The sequence below is a fragment of the Grammomys surdaster genome, unplaced genomic scaffold (assembly GCF_004785775.1).
Source record: "Grammomys surdaster isolate TR1022 unplaced genomic scaffold, NIH_TR_1.0 125977, whole genome shotgun sequence".
Taxonomy (NCBI): domain Eukaryota; kingdom Metazoa; phylum Chordata; class Mammalia; order Rodentia; family Muridae; genus Grammomys; species Grammomys surdaster.
Genome location: NW_021620793.1, coordinates 3,735,871 through 3,751,294, shown reverse-complemented (window position 1 = coordinate 3,751,294; position 15,424 = coordinate 3,735,871). Strand labels below are relative to the sequence as shown.

Here is a 15,424-nt window from a genome sequence, read left to right as displayed (position 1 = left end):
AACTGTCATGCATGAAACTTCCATGTACTCTGGTTTGCTGTCCTCAGCTCTGAAGAACACGTAGCTTGTTCCTTTCCTGCTTGTTGGTACAGCAAACTATGATTACAAGTCATGTCCAGCATCAGGCACTTGACATTTGAAAGCCAGCATAGCTTTCTGCAGTTTTCCAAGGATGTGGATGTAGCCAGAACCCAGCATTGAGCGCAGGACCCCACAGCTGGTTTCCCATTCCAGGATAAGAGCCATATGCTCCAAATGCTTTTTTCACAACAAAGCCACCAGAAAAACAGGTGAGCCTCTCCCTGAGTCTATCACAGTCTGCCTGGACCTTGTTGCTACTGCCTTTGGATGTGTTGTTGAGACCTCCTTTCCAGAAAGGAGAGCAGACTCTTCCCATGCTCTCCCATGTAATCCAAAGAGCTGCTCTATCCAAACGACATCTCCATTTTTCATGACAGCCCCCACCCCCGTGTCCAGAAGTTAGAAAGCTAGAGAAGAAGCAACTCCAGGACAGTTTCTCCACTGCCACCACCACCAGGTGGTGAGCCATCAAGCCACCCCTACCCCACTGCAAACCCTGGGTGGGAAACAGCCCTATGTCTTTGGAGCAGGAGTGGAGTTCCTAGCTATTAGAGTGGTTTATGTGTCTCTGTTTTGGTGACATTTGTCTTACAGTCTCCTCACCTTTTTCTTTAATGTGGTCAGTTCATACAAGGTTGTGTATGTTGTCATTTATCTTCAGTTTTCTTATTTTCTAGGAACTTCCTGTAGAAAAGTCCCCCCCACAAAACAAACCTTAACTGACTAAAAGATATTGCATGCTCAACTTAGGATAAGCACTACGGCAAAGGATACGAAATCTACCCAGCTTGCAAGACCAGTTGAAGCTGACTCAAAAGCTGTAACATACAGCTGTTTCCCGCTGGCTTCTTGCCCTGGTTAGTGTCAGGCATCCGTCTCTTTGGTGGAGCTCACTTATGTTTTGGGCTCTCAGGGGATTGAGATCCAAAGAGAAGGGTGCCATCAGATGGGCTAGATGGACTGGCTCTTCCTCATCACCGGACCGGCAACTCAACTCTGAGTGTGGCCCGTGAGTCTGGCAGAGGGCAGCTAAGAGAGCAATTGAACTGAACCTTGCAAAGCAAGTGCCCTTGTTTTATCAGTGGTCCTAGTTTCAGGGATGACAGATTGGGTGCACCCACCTTAAAAATGCTTGCTTACACCAGCCCTTGATGCCTTTCTTTCATGTGAATTATACAGAGAGGCGTTTAGTTGATCCCTATCCCTCTCTCCTTTTTTTTAAAAAAAAAAATCAAAAGCAGATTGCCAGCATAATGCAGAGGAACCCAGACTGGATAGGACTCCTTCTCATGCCTCTGTTAGTGTCATGTTTATGTGTCCAGCTGGACGTTATCCTCTCACTATCTGGCACTAATTTATAGCTATTGTATAATGAGATGCTATGTAGCGGTGTATCAGTGCACAGAAAGCATCTAGGCCTGTCTAGCTGTTTGTATCTGCACACCAGGCCTTACTCTTGTCTCAGTAGATTCAAAGCAACAGATCAGCCTCTTCCTTTCGAAGCACGTCAGCACCACTTCTCCATGAGTACTGATGCTTCCCCCAGATTAATGACTGAGGTGGTGGAAAATGGCTACATTTTATTCATACTGTGTTTTGTACTCAACCTTAAAAGTAATCTACCTCTTAAAATTTGTAGTTTAATACTTGTTTGATGAATTTGTGCCATTTTAACCTTTCACGATCATTCCCATTTTGTTACATTTCTGTTAAGGAGACTTTATGTTGGAATACTGTATAAAGCATTTGTAGCAGTTTAAAAATAAAATATTTAAAATTATTTAAATTGTTTTGGGTGCTTCAATTGTATTATGTGATTTGCAGCTTACATTTGTGTTTGCATTGTTAATCTGGACAGTGTCCGCTGTACTCAAGTTTGCTGTTAGTTATTTTATTGCTTCTTGTCGCAAAGTGCTATCAAGATTATTCTAATGAAAACATTAAAATTTATAATTTGACATACAAAAGGGATTGTTCATTGATTTTAACCAATGTAGCCTTGACAGACTTTATTACAGACACACAAGAGTGATGTTAGCTACTTTGCCCTGTTAGCATGGATACATCCTCTGTTTGTCAGATGTCTAAGAAAGATCTTTTTTCATGTTATTTAAAATACCTGATAACTAGGGGAGAATTGGATGATACATTCTATATCATTGTAACTAATAAACACTTTGTAAACACTTGTGAAAGGACTGCATTTTGTCCATAAAGGGGAAACAGGCCACTTGGACCTTGTTGGGTGTGTAGACCGTGTAGTCAGCCATTGGCCTGGGACCTCTCTCCACCCGTGTGTGTGTGTGTGTGTGTGTGTGTGTGTGTGTGTGTGTGTGATCAACCAAGTTTTGCTAATTGTAGTTGATTCCTCTTTGATGGTAGTCACTTAGCTGGATCAAGAAGTACCTTGTAGAGTGTGAGAAGAATGCAGAGGACTGGGGGTGTTGTTATCTGAGCTCTCAGCTGTTTCTGTGCTGCCTGCAGTTTAGTTTGCAGATTGATACTCATTGTTCTCCCAAGCACGAATCAAAGAAGCTTGTGTTAACCTTCTTCCAAGGGCTGTTGTTTTAAAGTGTGGATAGGAGGCATTTATTTCTTGGAGTCTGACACTCACTTCCCATCCTAGAGTCTGACCTTCCTCTAGGGAGGGGACTGCAGGTCTGACAATGTATCCAGATGGTCACAAGTCTACCTACTAGGTTCCAGGGGAGGGTAATGGAAATTGGGAATATTTGCAGCAGTAATTCTTGGGACATTGTACACAAATGCATGCAAATGCACAGCCATGCCCTGCCAGGAAGCCAGATACTCTGAGAAAGAGAAGCAGCTCCCTGCCTACCCCTACCCCCACCCCCATCTGCTTAGCATACACTCGTGGTACCCTTGTGCTTTCTTAGTGTTTGGTGGGTTAGCCTTGGGTGAGTGCTGTTTTCTAGATCTTAGTTTTCAGCATACAGAAAGCAAGGAGTGGACTGCTGCTGGACCTGCATGCTGTCCCACCCACACTGGTAAAGAACAGGGTGTGCTGCTCCCCATTCTCTATGGCATCCCTGCCTCTGACAGGCGCTGGAACCTCAGACACATTTGCCAAATGGAACAGCTCCCAAGAAGCCACGCCGTCCATGTCCGTCTGGAGGAGCTGCTCAGTTCCAGAGCTCTTACCCTTTATGCAGAGTGAAATATTTTCTAAACATTAGAAAGCTCAATTATTGGAACCTTCTGTCCCTTTCACTGTTTGAAGGCACCTTGTGTCATTTCCAGTGATGAATCCCATGATGGCTCTTATACGCTCACTTGTGATAATATTTCCTGGCAAGAAGAGTTTCTAGAGTCAACTTAGTTTTGAGTCTTTAACATGACCCCAGGAAGGTCCAGTGCTGCACAGCATTAGTCCCAGCGTTCAGGAGGCAGAGGCGGGCAGCGTTCTGAGTTTGAGACTAGAAAGGGTACATGGTAAGACCCTGTCTCAAAAAAAACCAAAATTGCTGTGAGCCTGTCTTTTCTTAGTGGTCTTTCCTCTTAATTAAATGTTAATTAAAATTCTTAGTAATTGGAGTATTGTCCCAAAACCGAGTGACAGGAAAGATGTAACCAACTTTTGTGTTTTGAGCGTTGCTGCCCCAGAAATGCAGATGTTCATACTTGGATCAAAATGCTTACTGATATATCGAGGCTCATTTTAGACATGTGACATGTGACTGGATATTGAGGTTCGCTCTGACTTGACTCTAAGAAACTTCATAGAGGGCAGTTAACTTTGAAAACAGATTAGAACCCAGGTAGATGTAGAGGATTATGTGAATATGCAGGCCACCTTTCAGGTCCCCTTAGTACTTACCTGATGGCCAAGGAGAATAGTTTTGTCTGTTGGATTTCCAGATCTGGTATCTCTAGCCTTTCTTCCCGGACACCAGCCTGAGACTATCACTTGCCCAGTGACATTTCTGCTAGAATGTGTGGGCAGGCCATTATGAGAGAACCACATCCCTTCTGGCCTCGCCCAGGGCTTCTGCAATTCACTTGAAGAGCTCTCTCTTAGCCAGCCTCTCATCAACATAAACTATGAGACCCAGAGGTACCGGACAGTGGCTCTCTGCTTTAAACATTCCGAATAATCTCAGCGCATGCACAAGAGTTGAGTATGTAGCTAGGTCCGTGGGGATCTGTGGGTTCTTCAGTCTCCTGGTGCCTCATGACCATCCTGCAGGACAGATCTGGAGAGGTAGCACTCTGCAAGGAATCAGTCTTGAACTCTGGACTCTGAACCAGGGACTTGGGGGTACATGCATTGGTGGCACAGGGCTGGGGTGTATGTAGGGGAGCAGGGATAACCACAGCCTCCTCAGCCTTGGGTCTACCTGCCAGGAACGTAAGTGAACAGTGGTGTGGAATACCAAATAACAGTTCCAGATTGAGGTTGAAGATGACACCTTTGTTGCATTAAGATTCCAGATTAAAAAGCAGTCAGTGTCATATAAGGAAAAAAAATGAATAGGACAAAACTTGGGGTTTGTGACTGTGGTTAAGGAAGGCATCAGCGGCTGTAAAGTGTAGTCTCAGTTGTGCCTTGGGGCCACAGCCTATCCCTCTGCTCATCACTTACCTGTTTGGCCTCCCTTCCCAGTGCCCCTTTCCTATTCCAGAAATATTAGGGTTGCTCTAGGAGCTGTCCCACTGGATCATCTTTGTGAGTTTCAGTTTCATTACTTTTAAAGGAACAGTGTGGCTGAAGAGACTGCCCTGGGGGAGGGGGGCAGTTCTGCCTCACCTCCCTTGTCCTTCTGTTCTTCCCTTCAGACTAGGCGGGCTGTCACCACACTGCCATGCTCAGGGGGAACCCTTTGCTTCATCAACAGTTGACTGCAACAGGAACCAAGTGTACTCACATATCAAGTTTTTAGCATCACATCTTTTGCATTTGACAATGATTCTTAAGTCAGCTAGAGACTGCCAGAAGACCAGAGTCGGCTGTGTATTAACCCCAAAGGAAGGCCGCTAGAGCCTCCTCCAGCCTCAGCAAACTGCCTTACATGCAAACTCAGATCTACCTATCGTATTATTATTATTTTTAGATTATCTGAAGCTTGTCTTGTGAGAGTTTTGCCTGTGTTTGTGTATGTGCTGCCTGTGAGTTGTGAGTTGTCATGTGCTAGGAACTAAACCAGCGTTTCCTTCCCCCATATTGTAACAAGAGTGTTAGGGCCTTAAGGGTCTCTGTAAGCTTCACTTACTCTCTGACTAATCTTGAGAACTAGATAGAGATGGGGTAGGGTTAAGCTTACGTGACTGCATTAAATTACTTAGTGCAATTCCAAAAATCAGGTTCAAGTTTGAGCCATGAGGGTCTTGAAAATACTCATGTTCTCTGCCTCACTTGTGCTGTCTTGATGTCCGTCTTAAGCCTCTGATGGAAAGTGATAAGAAATCCAGGCAGATGTCACAAGAAACATAAACATCTGTGACATTAGTCTTCTGCCATCAAACCAGAGCCGAAAGCTTGCTAAAGAAGCCACTTCTCCAGGGATCTTGTGATAAGTGCTCCCCGAGTTGTTGGATGGAGCAAGAATGTAATGTTATTTCGGGAGCCACAGAGTCTGGGACTGTGAAGTGTAGGTTTATGTTCTGAGCAGGAATCTCCTAGCAGTATTTAGACATTGACTGTAAAGCTGGAGAACTACTTTAATAATGTATTGAGTCAGCACCAACCTAAATGTACATTTTAAACAGGACTCTCTTCATAGGGACGTAGAATTTGCAGCACACAGAAGCAACAAGAATGTATGTCAGCCTTCAGATATAGTCCCTGCATTGTTTTCAGAGCCGTTTTTTGTTGAGATACATTTCTGTATTCCTTGTTGGGGTGATGTCATGTCAGCCTCTTGGATTTAGTTTTGTGGTTGTAGCATCCCCTTCTCACTTATAACCAGGGACATCCACTGCCAGCCCAGCTAGGAAGCAGGGACATTTTCAGATAGCGTCTGTTATCGTCTAATGACTGGATGTTTTTAGTGTGGCCCCTAGCTCCTGCCAATCAGAAAACATCCCTGTGGGCCATCAGGTATCTAGCTATATTCTACATCTTACTCTGGAACCAGAGAACACTCCTGTGCCCCGGGGCTTAGAGATGAAGCCTGGAATACACCAGTCCTGTTGAGCAAAAGTACCCACTGTTTCCTTGTGTGACATCTCTTATGAGTGTATAGTGGGACTCCACTCTCTGTTCTCCTGGGACCTGGGGAAAGTAGAATTCTCAGTACAGGTAACCCAGAGGGAGAGGTGACAGTACTTGAATCCTGTTCTACACTAATGTAAGGGGACCTCACACCTAGCAGTCGGATCAAGCTGCCGTGCTGAGCTGCAGTGTGGAGCAGCCTAGTTGTATTAAACTCATTTTTATAACTCTTCTTGATGCAGCTCAACACACACGCATTGCTGTCCAGAACTCAGTTTGTTTCAGTGGAGTGGAGTCGGAAGAACTAGCTGAACTAAGATTCCCTTGGTTCTGTCAGTAAGGAGCACTACAGAACAAGGCCTCTACCCATGGTGGCCGTGAGTGTTAATGAAGGTGACACAGGCTCCTGGGAAGGCCCGGTAGTGACTGTGAACACCCACTCGGTGTCAAGTACCAAAGTAACATAATCTTGGGAGGTATTGCTGAGTAACTGCCAGGTGACGTGCAGGAACTGGCTCCGTGTGAAGTGAATGGCATGTGCTTTGAGCAGTCTCGTGGTGATGGTCACTCAGGGACTTTTGCGGGGAGGGGGCTGCTGAAGAAACCCCTGCTTACTGCTTACCTCCAGTGCTGTTGGGATTGAGCCCAGGCATGGTGATTAACTGCTGTGCAGAATGGCTTCTGTTGCTCCCCTTAAGCGCTTCTCTTCTTGAAAGCCCATTGGTGTCACTAGGAGCCACTGGGGTAACATTCCAAGCCGTGTGTGACCTGCTTAGGTGAGGGGAGTGTTTTGCTGGAGTATTCAATGGTTTTAATTTCAGCTCGAGAAACTACCATTCTGTGACTGACCCAGATCCCTGGGAAGCTTAGGGAAAGTTCTAGACATGCTAAACCCTGAGACTTTGAAATTAGCTTCCCAAGTGTGTTGTAACCAGACAGTGGAGTCCTTTCCATCTTATTACTCATCATGTAATTTCCTTCCGGTTTTAAATCTGCACTCCTCCTGCTTTTACTGTCCCTCCTTGGTTATAGAATTCAGTTGTCAGGCTTTTTCATGCGTGTTTTCTCTTGGTCTTTATAACCCTCTAGTGACTGACAAGTCAGGGACAGCGTCGAAGTCCAGGGCTCTCCTAAACCCAGAACTGAGGGTTCTCTGGCTTGTCTGTCTTTCTGCAGTTTCCTGAGGAGGAAATAGAAACTTGAATCATTACTTGGGCCAGCTTGGTGTGCCACCCACCCATCCCATTCGTCCCTAGCACCCGCCACAGCCCCGACAGCTATACAGACGCAAAACTTGTGGGATAGCCGAAGGAAAATAAATTTTTAGGGTACGATAGCTACTCGAAAGACCTCCTAATGAAACTAACTCTAGTAGTTTTGGGTTAAAATGTGACTCTTGGGGCTGTTGAAATAATCTAGTGAGAGACAAGGGCTACTTTGTAGAGTCAGGTGATTTGACAAACCTGACTGAAGGTTAGTGCCTCAGAATTAAGTCCTCAAGGGTGTGAGTATTCATGGTGTGGTCTGGGGAGATAGCACAGTGGGTAAAGAACTTGCTCTGTAAGCATAAGCACCTGCGTTCAATCCCTTCAGGGAGGCAGAGACAGATTTCCCCCTAGGGCACGGTGGCCATTCAGTCTAGCCTACCTGGCAAGCTCCAAGCTATTGAGAATTAGCTATTTCAAAGGACACGGACAGCATTTCTAAGAATGGCATTCAAGTTTATCTTCTGGCTTTCATGTGCACTCACGTGTACTCACACATGTACATGCTTAGAAAACATGAGAACTAATTCAACAATCAGCAGAGGCTTTATGTGCTGGCAGAACAGCATCACACCATTCATTAATTCAGAGTCAGGAGTCCACACTGGTACACGGCACAGACCTGAAGCCTTACAGGCAAGTTTTGACCTCAGCCAAGCCTCCCGAATGTAGGGAGTTGAGCTAGCCATATAGGCTTTCACAGTTTTTGATTATATTTATCCAAGTTTGGGAGCTGGAAATAGGATCGTCTCCTACTTTAGTCCTGATGCTTGCCTTCTGAGGGCTTGCTTTCCAGTACAGCTACCCACAATACATTGCAGACACTCCTCAATGTGTCTTCGGATTTTTTACCCAGAATAAGGAAGCCCTTGGTTGATTTCTGCGTTGGCTGATTTGCACAGTGCTATGCCCACTTGGCTGGTCCGTGTTTGAACATGTCTCCAAAGCCTCGTTCCACAGCCTCATGTTCACTCACTTTAGTGATTTCTCCATCACGCCCATGAGTCAGAGCTGCTAGAATAAAGCAGCTGGCAGAATCAAAGGGTGATGGTGCAGATGAGGAAAACAGGTCTTCTCAGTCACTGAGTGTGTCACATGTTCACTGTTGCCTAAGGTGTCAAAGCACAGGAGCTGGCAAGGTGGGGACGCCCGGAAACTCTCTGGCCTTTTGCTGTGACACGAGCTATGGACAGAACGATACAGTTGAGCTCATTTGCTTTTAGTGTCCCCTCAGCATACTGTACCCAGTGGTTACAGCTTGATGCCTTTGTAAATCTTGACCACCCCTGAGCCAGTGTATGCTTCCCAGGAATCGTTAATGAAAGTAACACTGTTCCTGAAAGCAAGTGAAGTGCTATATGGTTCATTTGTGTCCCAGCCCTGGGGAGGCAGAGATGAGTGGATTCCTAGAGATCTCTGGCCAGATAGCCAAGACTTCTTGATGACTTCCAGGCCAAGGAGAGATCCTGTCTTTAAAAACAAGGTGGACTGCACCAGAGGAACAGCACCTGAGGCTGTTGTCTTTGACATGCACACAAAATTGACTGTATGTTTGTCCTCTTGAGGCTTAGCATAGGCCCCTGAACAAATCCATCTCCTTGGAGACCATCCCCCTCTGCCTCCCTGAGTGTGCAGTGTTTGAGCCTGGCTCACGGCTGCATCAGGTAGCGCCTATGAGTGAGATAAATGGGAGAAAGAAGGAAGTTGAGTCTGTATTGAGCTGCCTTGGCAGTCTATGCTGCTTGGGCTTCAGTCCTGGTTCCTCAAGCCAGGTATCTGTGCTTGGGCAAGTGCTTACCCTGTCAGAAGTGCTGGCATACCCATTTCACAGTTCGTGGTGAATACATTTCAGGGAACAAGGCCCCCAGCATGCCATTAGCAAGGGCAGGTAAGGGGGAGGAAATGGAAGGAATGCCATTCTATACCCGTCTCCGCTTGGCTGCAAGCCCGCGTATTCCCCATGTCAGAAGCAGCGTGTAGCTGGGCCAGGTTGTCTGTCCCCAGCCAGGAGAAGCCTTTCTGGAAGGCCTCCACCCAGTGAGCTGGGAGAAGCAGCCCAGGGTGGGACAGATGACCTGAGGCCACACTGTCTCATACAGTTTGTGGAGCAGGTTAAACTGTTGAGGTTGGCGCCAGACAGGGTGAGGACTCCGGGGGAAGGCACACAAGCTGAAGGCGGGGCCTGGCCTTCGTCCCACTGTGTCCCTTCTCTTTTGGCAACTCCATTCCCATTGACGAATGCCCATGCTCGCATGGTAAGCATGCTTTTCTAGTGACAGTGCCAGCCCTGTCAGGGGACAACGTTTGCCAGCCAGGAACACCAGGCTTCTCCGTGGAGGTGGGAGCAATAAGGCCTTCGGGAGCTGCTCACCTCTGGGCAAGGTTGAGCCTTGCTTTGCCCTGGTACTCACCTCATCTTTTGACATCTTTGGCTAAGCTCATCTTTGAAAGACAGGTCCTAATGATGTTTCAGCATCTCCAAAGGACTTTGTCACTGAAAAGAGCAATTCCAGAACGTTCCAGAGTAACGTCCAGGGAAGACCATCCCTCTTTAGATTTTCCACACTGGTTGTCTTAATTTTCTGGCAGTCGGTATTGCCTGGCACACGTATTTATTTTCTTCTCAGCTTCACTGCAAATGGTGTGTTTTGACTCAGCTGGAGGGAAAGGAGAACCTGGATGTTGCATTTGAGAGAGCTGGAGAGAGGAGAAAGCTGAGGAGATCGTTGCTATGCAGTAGCAGGGTTCCTGCGGAGATGATGGCCCTGAAACTAAGAGGCAGCACTAGGTAGAGTAGGGGGTGTGGTCTGTGGGAGAGGTCTGAACCTGCACATGAATTCACAGAGTTGTAAAAAAATAGGCACCTTGACCCAGGTTCTGGGCAGGACTCCTGCAGAGTGAAACCTTCTGGGATGCAGGTGCTTGGAGAATTTGACTCTTGGGAATGGTAACCTGCATGTTGTAGGCATAGCTGTGTAGAGAGCTTGGATGTGGATTTGTTCCTTACTGTGGCAGGATGCATGTTCTTTGTGCCCATGACAGTGATGGTCCCATAGGCAGGAAGTGGACAGATACAAACTACCCTTTGGCTTCTTCGTGATTGGTGTGTTTTGGCTCAGCTGGAAGGGAAAGAAGAGTTTATCCAGTCAAGACCATTACCTGACTCCCAAGCTCACTTCCGTGTTCCTAGGGCTACCTACACTCTACCCGCTCTTGCCCTAGTGAGTCAGAGCCAGTCCTGGTTCCCTTACTAAGAGTACCACATTGCACTGTTTTGAGCAAGTCCCTTGCAGCTTCTGGCTCAGCTTCCTTGTTTGACCATGAACTAGGCTGGTCTCTTCTTCTACTGGCCGGGAGAGGCATCCACATAGGGGTTTCCCCACTGGCAGCTTCCTTGGCTGAGGTCCTCAGGCCTGGCTGGCCTGCCAGCCTTCCTGTTAACTGGGTCAAGTGTTAGGAGCTTACCACACACTAGACATCTCAAGTTCAGACCAAACAGGTTTGACCTAGAAGGCCCAACAAGGCAGAGCTCAATAAATAAGACCTTTCGGGTGAGAGAGGCCAGGGCCTTGTGGACCTGTTGGAAAAGAAGAGAAGCCCTCAGCCATAAAAAAGGACGTGGCCATCTTACAGTGTTGAAGAGAAGACTAACTAAAAGAGACCCAGAAAGTAGGAACCTAGGCTGTGCTTGCCAACTGCCCATGTCAACTGCAGTTTGTCCCAGTATCATAGGACCACAGAGACCTCAGGTGTCCCAAACTAAAGGAATCTGAACCAGCCAGGCCCAAGAATTTCTCTCCTTTGTAGTTTTTTTTTTTAATTTGAAAAATTATTTTGTGTGTGTGTGTGTGTGTATGTATTCATTTCATGGTGCATTCCACTTCATTTTGAGACAAGATTGCTCTTGTTTCTACAACACTGTCTGGTTGACGTGTTAGTGTCCGCATGAGTCTCCTGTTTCTGTCCCCCTGTAGGAGTACTGGGATTGCAGTTATGCACAATATCTGGCGTTTTAATGTAAATCTCAGGAATCAAACCCAGCTATTCAAGCTTATACCACAAGCATTTTTAACCTGCTGAGCCATCTGGCCTCCCAGGAGGACCAGTATTTTTCCGCCCCTCAGGAGCCCACCTGCCTTTTCTTCCAGACTCTGGGCATAGAGGGACTTGTTTACAGCTACTAGACACTAGCCCCAATCCAGATCAGGAAGTATCTGCACATCAGGCTCCTTCTACCTGTCCTCAGCTACAGGTCTCCACAGCTTCAGCATCCCCTCCTCCCCCTCAGGTTGTTGGTTTTTTTTTTTTTTTAAGGCTTCTGGCCCAGGGTTGTTGGTTCTGAGCATCTGTAGGTCCCACTGCATCTCATGGTTACTGTGCTGCCCATCTGTGGACCTCATTTTGGAGCTCACCAACTCTCAGAGCCTGCTCTCAAATTTCCAGTGCTGACCTATGGGAGATTTAAAAAAAAAAAAAAAGCCAAGTCTGAATATCTAAGGCTGTGAGCTCTATCTTGCGTGTTTTAAGCATGACTTGGAGTCCCCTTGAGCATCTGGGTTGAAGAGCATCTGTTCCCAGCTTCCTCTGAGCTTCGAAAGGGACTGCTCAAAGTAGGCCTAACTTGCTCCTTGAGATCTCTCAGCAGATCTAGGGCAGAGGAACCCCACACCAAAGAACCCTTCATCTTTACTGCTGCCAGGCCTATGTCAGGGTTGCAAATAGGCTTGGGAGCAAATGGTTCTGGATTCGTATCTTGACTGCTTCCGTGTAAACGTTGCCAGCTGGTGCCTCCACCCCTCTGAACCTCTTGTTTCCCCCCAGTAAGACAGGATCATGGTGCCCTGCCTTACAGGGCAGGGGCTTAAAGAAACTCCTGCAAGGGACCAAAAATAGCACCCTCCCCGACCCCCCAGTTTAGCTCACGAATCCTCTTCTTGAGATACTTATTTTGCAGGTGAGTCTCCTGTGGCTCAGAGAAGTGGAGGAATCTTTTGGAGGCTCCAAGGCAAGGCAGAGGCAGAGCTAGGCTCTGAATGGAAGGGGCCTCCTGGATCACACAGAGACGCCTACAACAGTGGGTGACACCAAGTGACCAGCGTTCCTGAAGGTGGCTCCTTCACTCTGTACACAGAGGATTTCAGCATAGATCTCAGGCTTGTCTTCCCTCTACACCAGTTTCCACACCTTTGTCCTCCCTCCCCCTACCTCTGGCATAATACAGAATATCCAGTACTAATTCCCAGTGAACTGTGCCACAGATTTATAGAGATGAGTAAGACATTGATGAGAGGCCCAACATAGTCTGCATAAGAGAGAGAGAGATGTGAGCCAGGTGAAGGCCAGGCAGAGACCCAGCAGTCACCCTCATGCCTTGGAGAACTCCTGTCCCTCCAAGTCAGCTGTTTGCTCCAAGGTCTTCACCCTGCTCTGATGACCTAGTCATGGAGCCTACGTGTGCTTTCGAGACCTCAGCCCTGTCTTGGAGGGCTGGTAAGCATTTGTCTCTATCAGCTGTGGAATCACAGCTCCCAAGGCTAACACTGACCTCTGAGAGACTAAACGTGTGGTGGTTCTGGGACTTGGTGGTGTACCACCCTAACGGTGGTCACTGTTACCCGTTCCCAAGATACTCTATACCTTGATGTAGCTCACTCCCATTCTCCCCATATCCCATCGCACCCTGGGCCCCTGGGCCCCTTCCCCTCCCTCCCTTCATCTCTGGGTGCTGACAAGTCCCAAATATATGTTCTTGTCTGGGTCTTTGGTCAGCCATACACCTGACGTACCATTGGGTGCCTAGTCAGCATTTCAAATTGAATCTGCTCCCGACTGGCCTGGCTCTCCCTGGAGTCCCTTCCCCACAGCAGCAGGATGAACTAACTCATCCTGCTCTGGAGCTAAGCTAGACTGCGTGTTCTCTTCACACCCCCTTGTCCAACCCTGTCGTTACCTGCCTGCCTTCTGCCATGACCCCAGGATGTCCAAACCTGCGGCTTCTCACAGCTCAGCCTCCAGCAGTCCACAAAGGCCAGACCTCCCGCCCCCCATCACTTCTTCCTGCATAGCATCAAGTGCCTCCTAGCTGGTCTCCCCAGTTCTGGCCCTGGAAACCCACAGTTGTCACACCAGTGACAAGCAAGCTCTCATTTCATTCAGGGCCTACAAGATTCTCCCCCCTTCCCTTCCCCTCCTTCTCCCCTCTCTGGTGTTTTAGACACACCTCACCTCAGGGCCTCTGTACAAGGACCTGTAAGACCCAGGTGCTTTCAAGATCCATTTTTGTCAGCTTACGTGCAGTTGCATCTGAAGCCTTCCTCTGACGTTGCAGCTCTTGCCTGCCCTCTGCACACTCTCCGAGTCCCTCCTGCTGCCTTCATTTCTGTACATAGTGATCACTTAACAGTTATGGGCTGAGGAGTCTTGTGTACTTGTTTGCCTTGTGGCTACGTATACCACACATGAGGCCAGGGAGCCAGGCTTTGCCACCCTAGGCCCTGTGCTATGCTTCTGGTCCCCTTACAGTGCTGGACAGTGATCTGTGTATGCATCAGGTCTGGGAATGAGGCTTCAAGAGGGGCGGACTGGGCAGGTTTCCGGAATTGTGGGAAGAACCTCTGTGGTGGAAGCTGGGGATTGTTCTTGGGTTTGCCACGTCTCCTCACATGCAAAGGCCACCTCATTCTGGCCAGTGAAGGTGATGGTGTGTGCTGCTCTTTCGCTACGCCACTTAGCAGTGTTTATATTTGAAATTTGTTCAGTGACTTGGTATCTTTTGCCTGTTTTATTTTTTAAAATGACTTATTGATAGAATTACCCATCTTTTACTTATTTATTTCAGCATAGGGTCTCATGTAGCCCAAGGTGGCCTCGAACTCCTGCTGTAGCTTACGATAACTTCGGCCTTCTGATTGCCTCCCCAGCAGAGTGCTGGTGTGACAGCCGAGCACCATCACAGTTGGGTTTTATGTGCTGCTAAGATTCGAACCCATAGCTTAGGTCAAGCTGCTAACCGGGCTACACTCCAGCCCCCTTTTGAAGTTTTTGGTTTTGGTTTGGTTTGCTTGTTGTTTTTGCAGTTTTTGTTATGGTTCTATTTCACCTTGGTCTCAGGTCCCCTGTCCCTGAGAAAGCTCAGCTGTTGTGACCTCACCTTTTCCCTAGCTCCCCAAGGCTTGGTGGTGCTTGAGCACCAGGGTAACCACTGGGACGCTGTCACCTCAGAGGAGGCAACCAGGACAAACAAGCAGACTGGCTCCCTCAGGGACGATGTGTTGCGGACAGCCTGAGACATGGCTGCTCCTGGCTGCTCCTCTGTGCCCTTGTATCACCTCCCTCCATTCCCATCCCCGTCCTCCCTCCTCTGACCTTCCTCCCATTTCTCCTGTACCATCTTATCTGGGTTTCTTTCACACAGATTCCTGGGAGCTATAAAGGAACATAGTCCTTTGGCAGCCTGAGGCCTGAGCCCTAGAACCCAACTCCCTTGGACACAGAGCGGTTCCTCTATAGGCCACAGGGCAGGAGCCTGGATGCTGTGGGGTTTATTTGCACATATTAGTTATGCATAATTGCATAATAATAGGTTTCATTATGATGTTTTGATACATGTATATAATATAATTTGATCATATTCACCTCCCATTATCCTCTCCTCTCCCTTTTTGACTCCCACTCTCCCCTACTAGCTGTCATCTCTTCTTCTTCTCCTTCTCCTTCGCCTCCTCCTCTTCTTCCTCTTCTTCTTACTTTATTATTATTATTCCTTTCTTCTTTTCTTCTTTCTCTCCATCTGTCTGTCTTCTCTCTGTCTCTCTCTCTGTCTCTGTCTTTCTCTCTGTCTCTGTCTCTGTCTCTCTGTCTCTGTCTCTGTCTCTCTCTCTCTCTGTCTCTGTCTCTCTCTCTCTCT

General features: G+C 47.6%; 1 protein-coding gene across 3 annotated transcripts in view; it reads left to right on the top strand.

The window, feature by feature from the left end:
• Positions 1-15,424, top strand: part of Prdm2 (PR/SET domain 2) — a 55,081-nt gene that overhangs the window by 33,744 nt on the left and 5,913 nt on the right. The window contains exon 4 of one of the 3 annotated variants that reach the window (XM_028753947.1): positions 759-2,271. The exons of the other annotated variants lie outside the window; for them this stretch is intronic. Coding sequence (XP_028609780.1) covers positions 759-771 — 13 coding nt within the window. The 3' untranslated portion in view covers positions 772-2,271. Of the gene's footprint in view, positions 1-758; positions 2,272-15,424 lie in introns of those variants that run through there. 3 annotated transcript variants of the gene reach the window in all.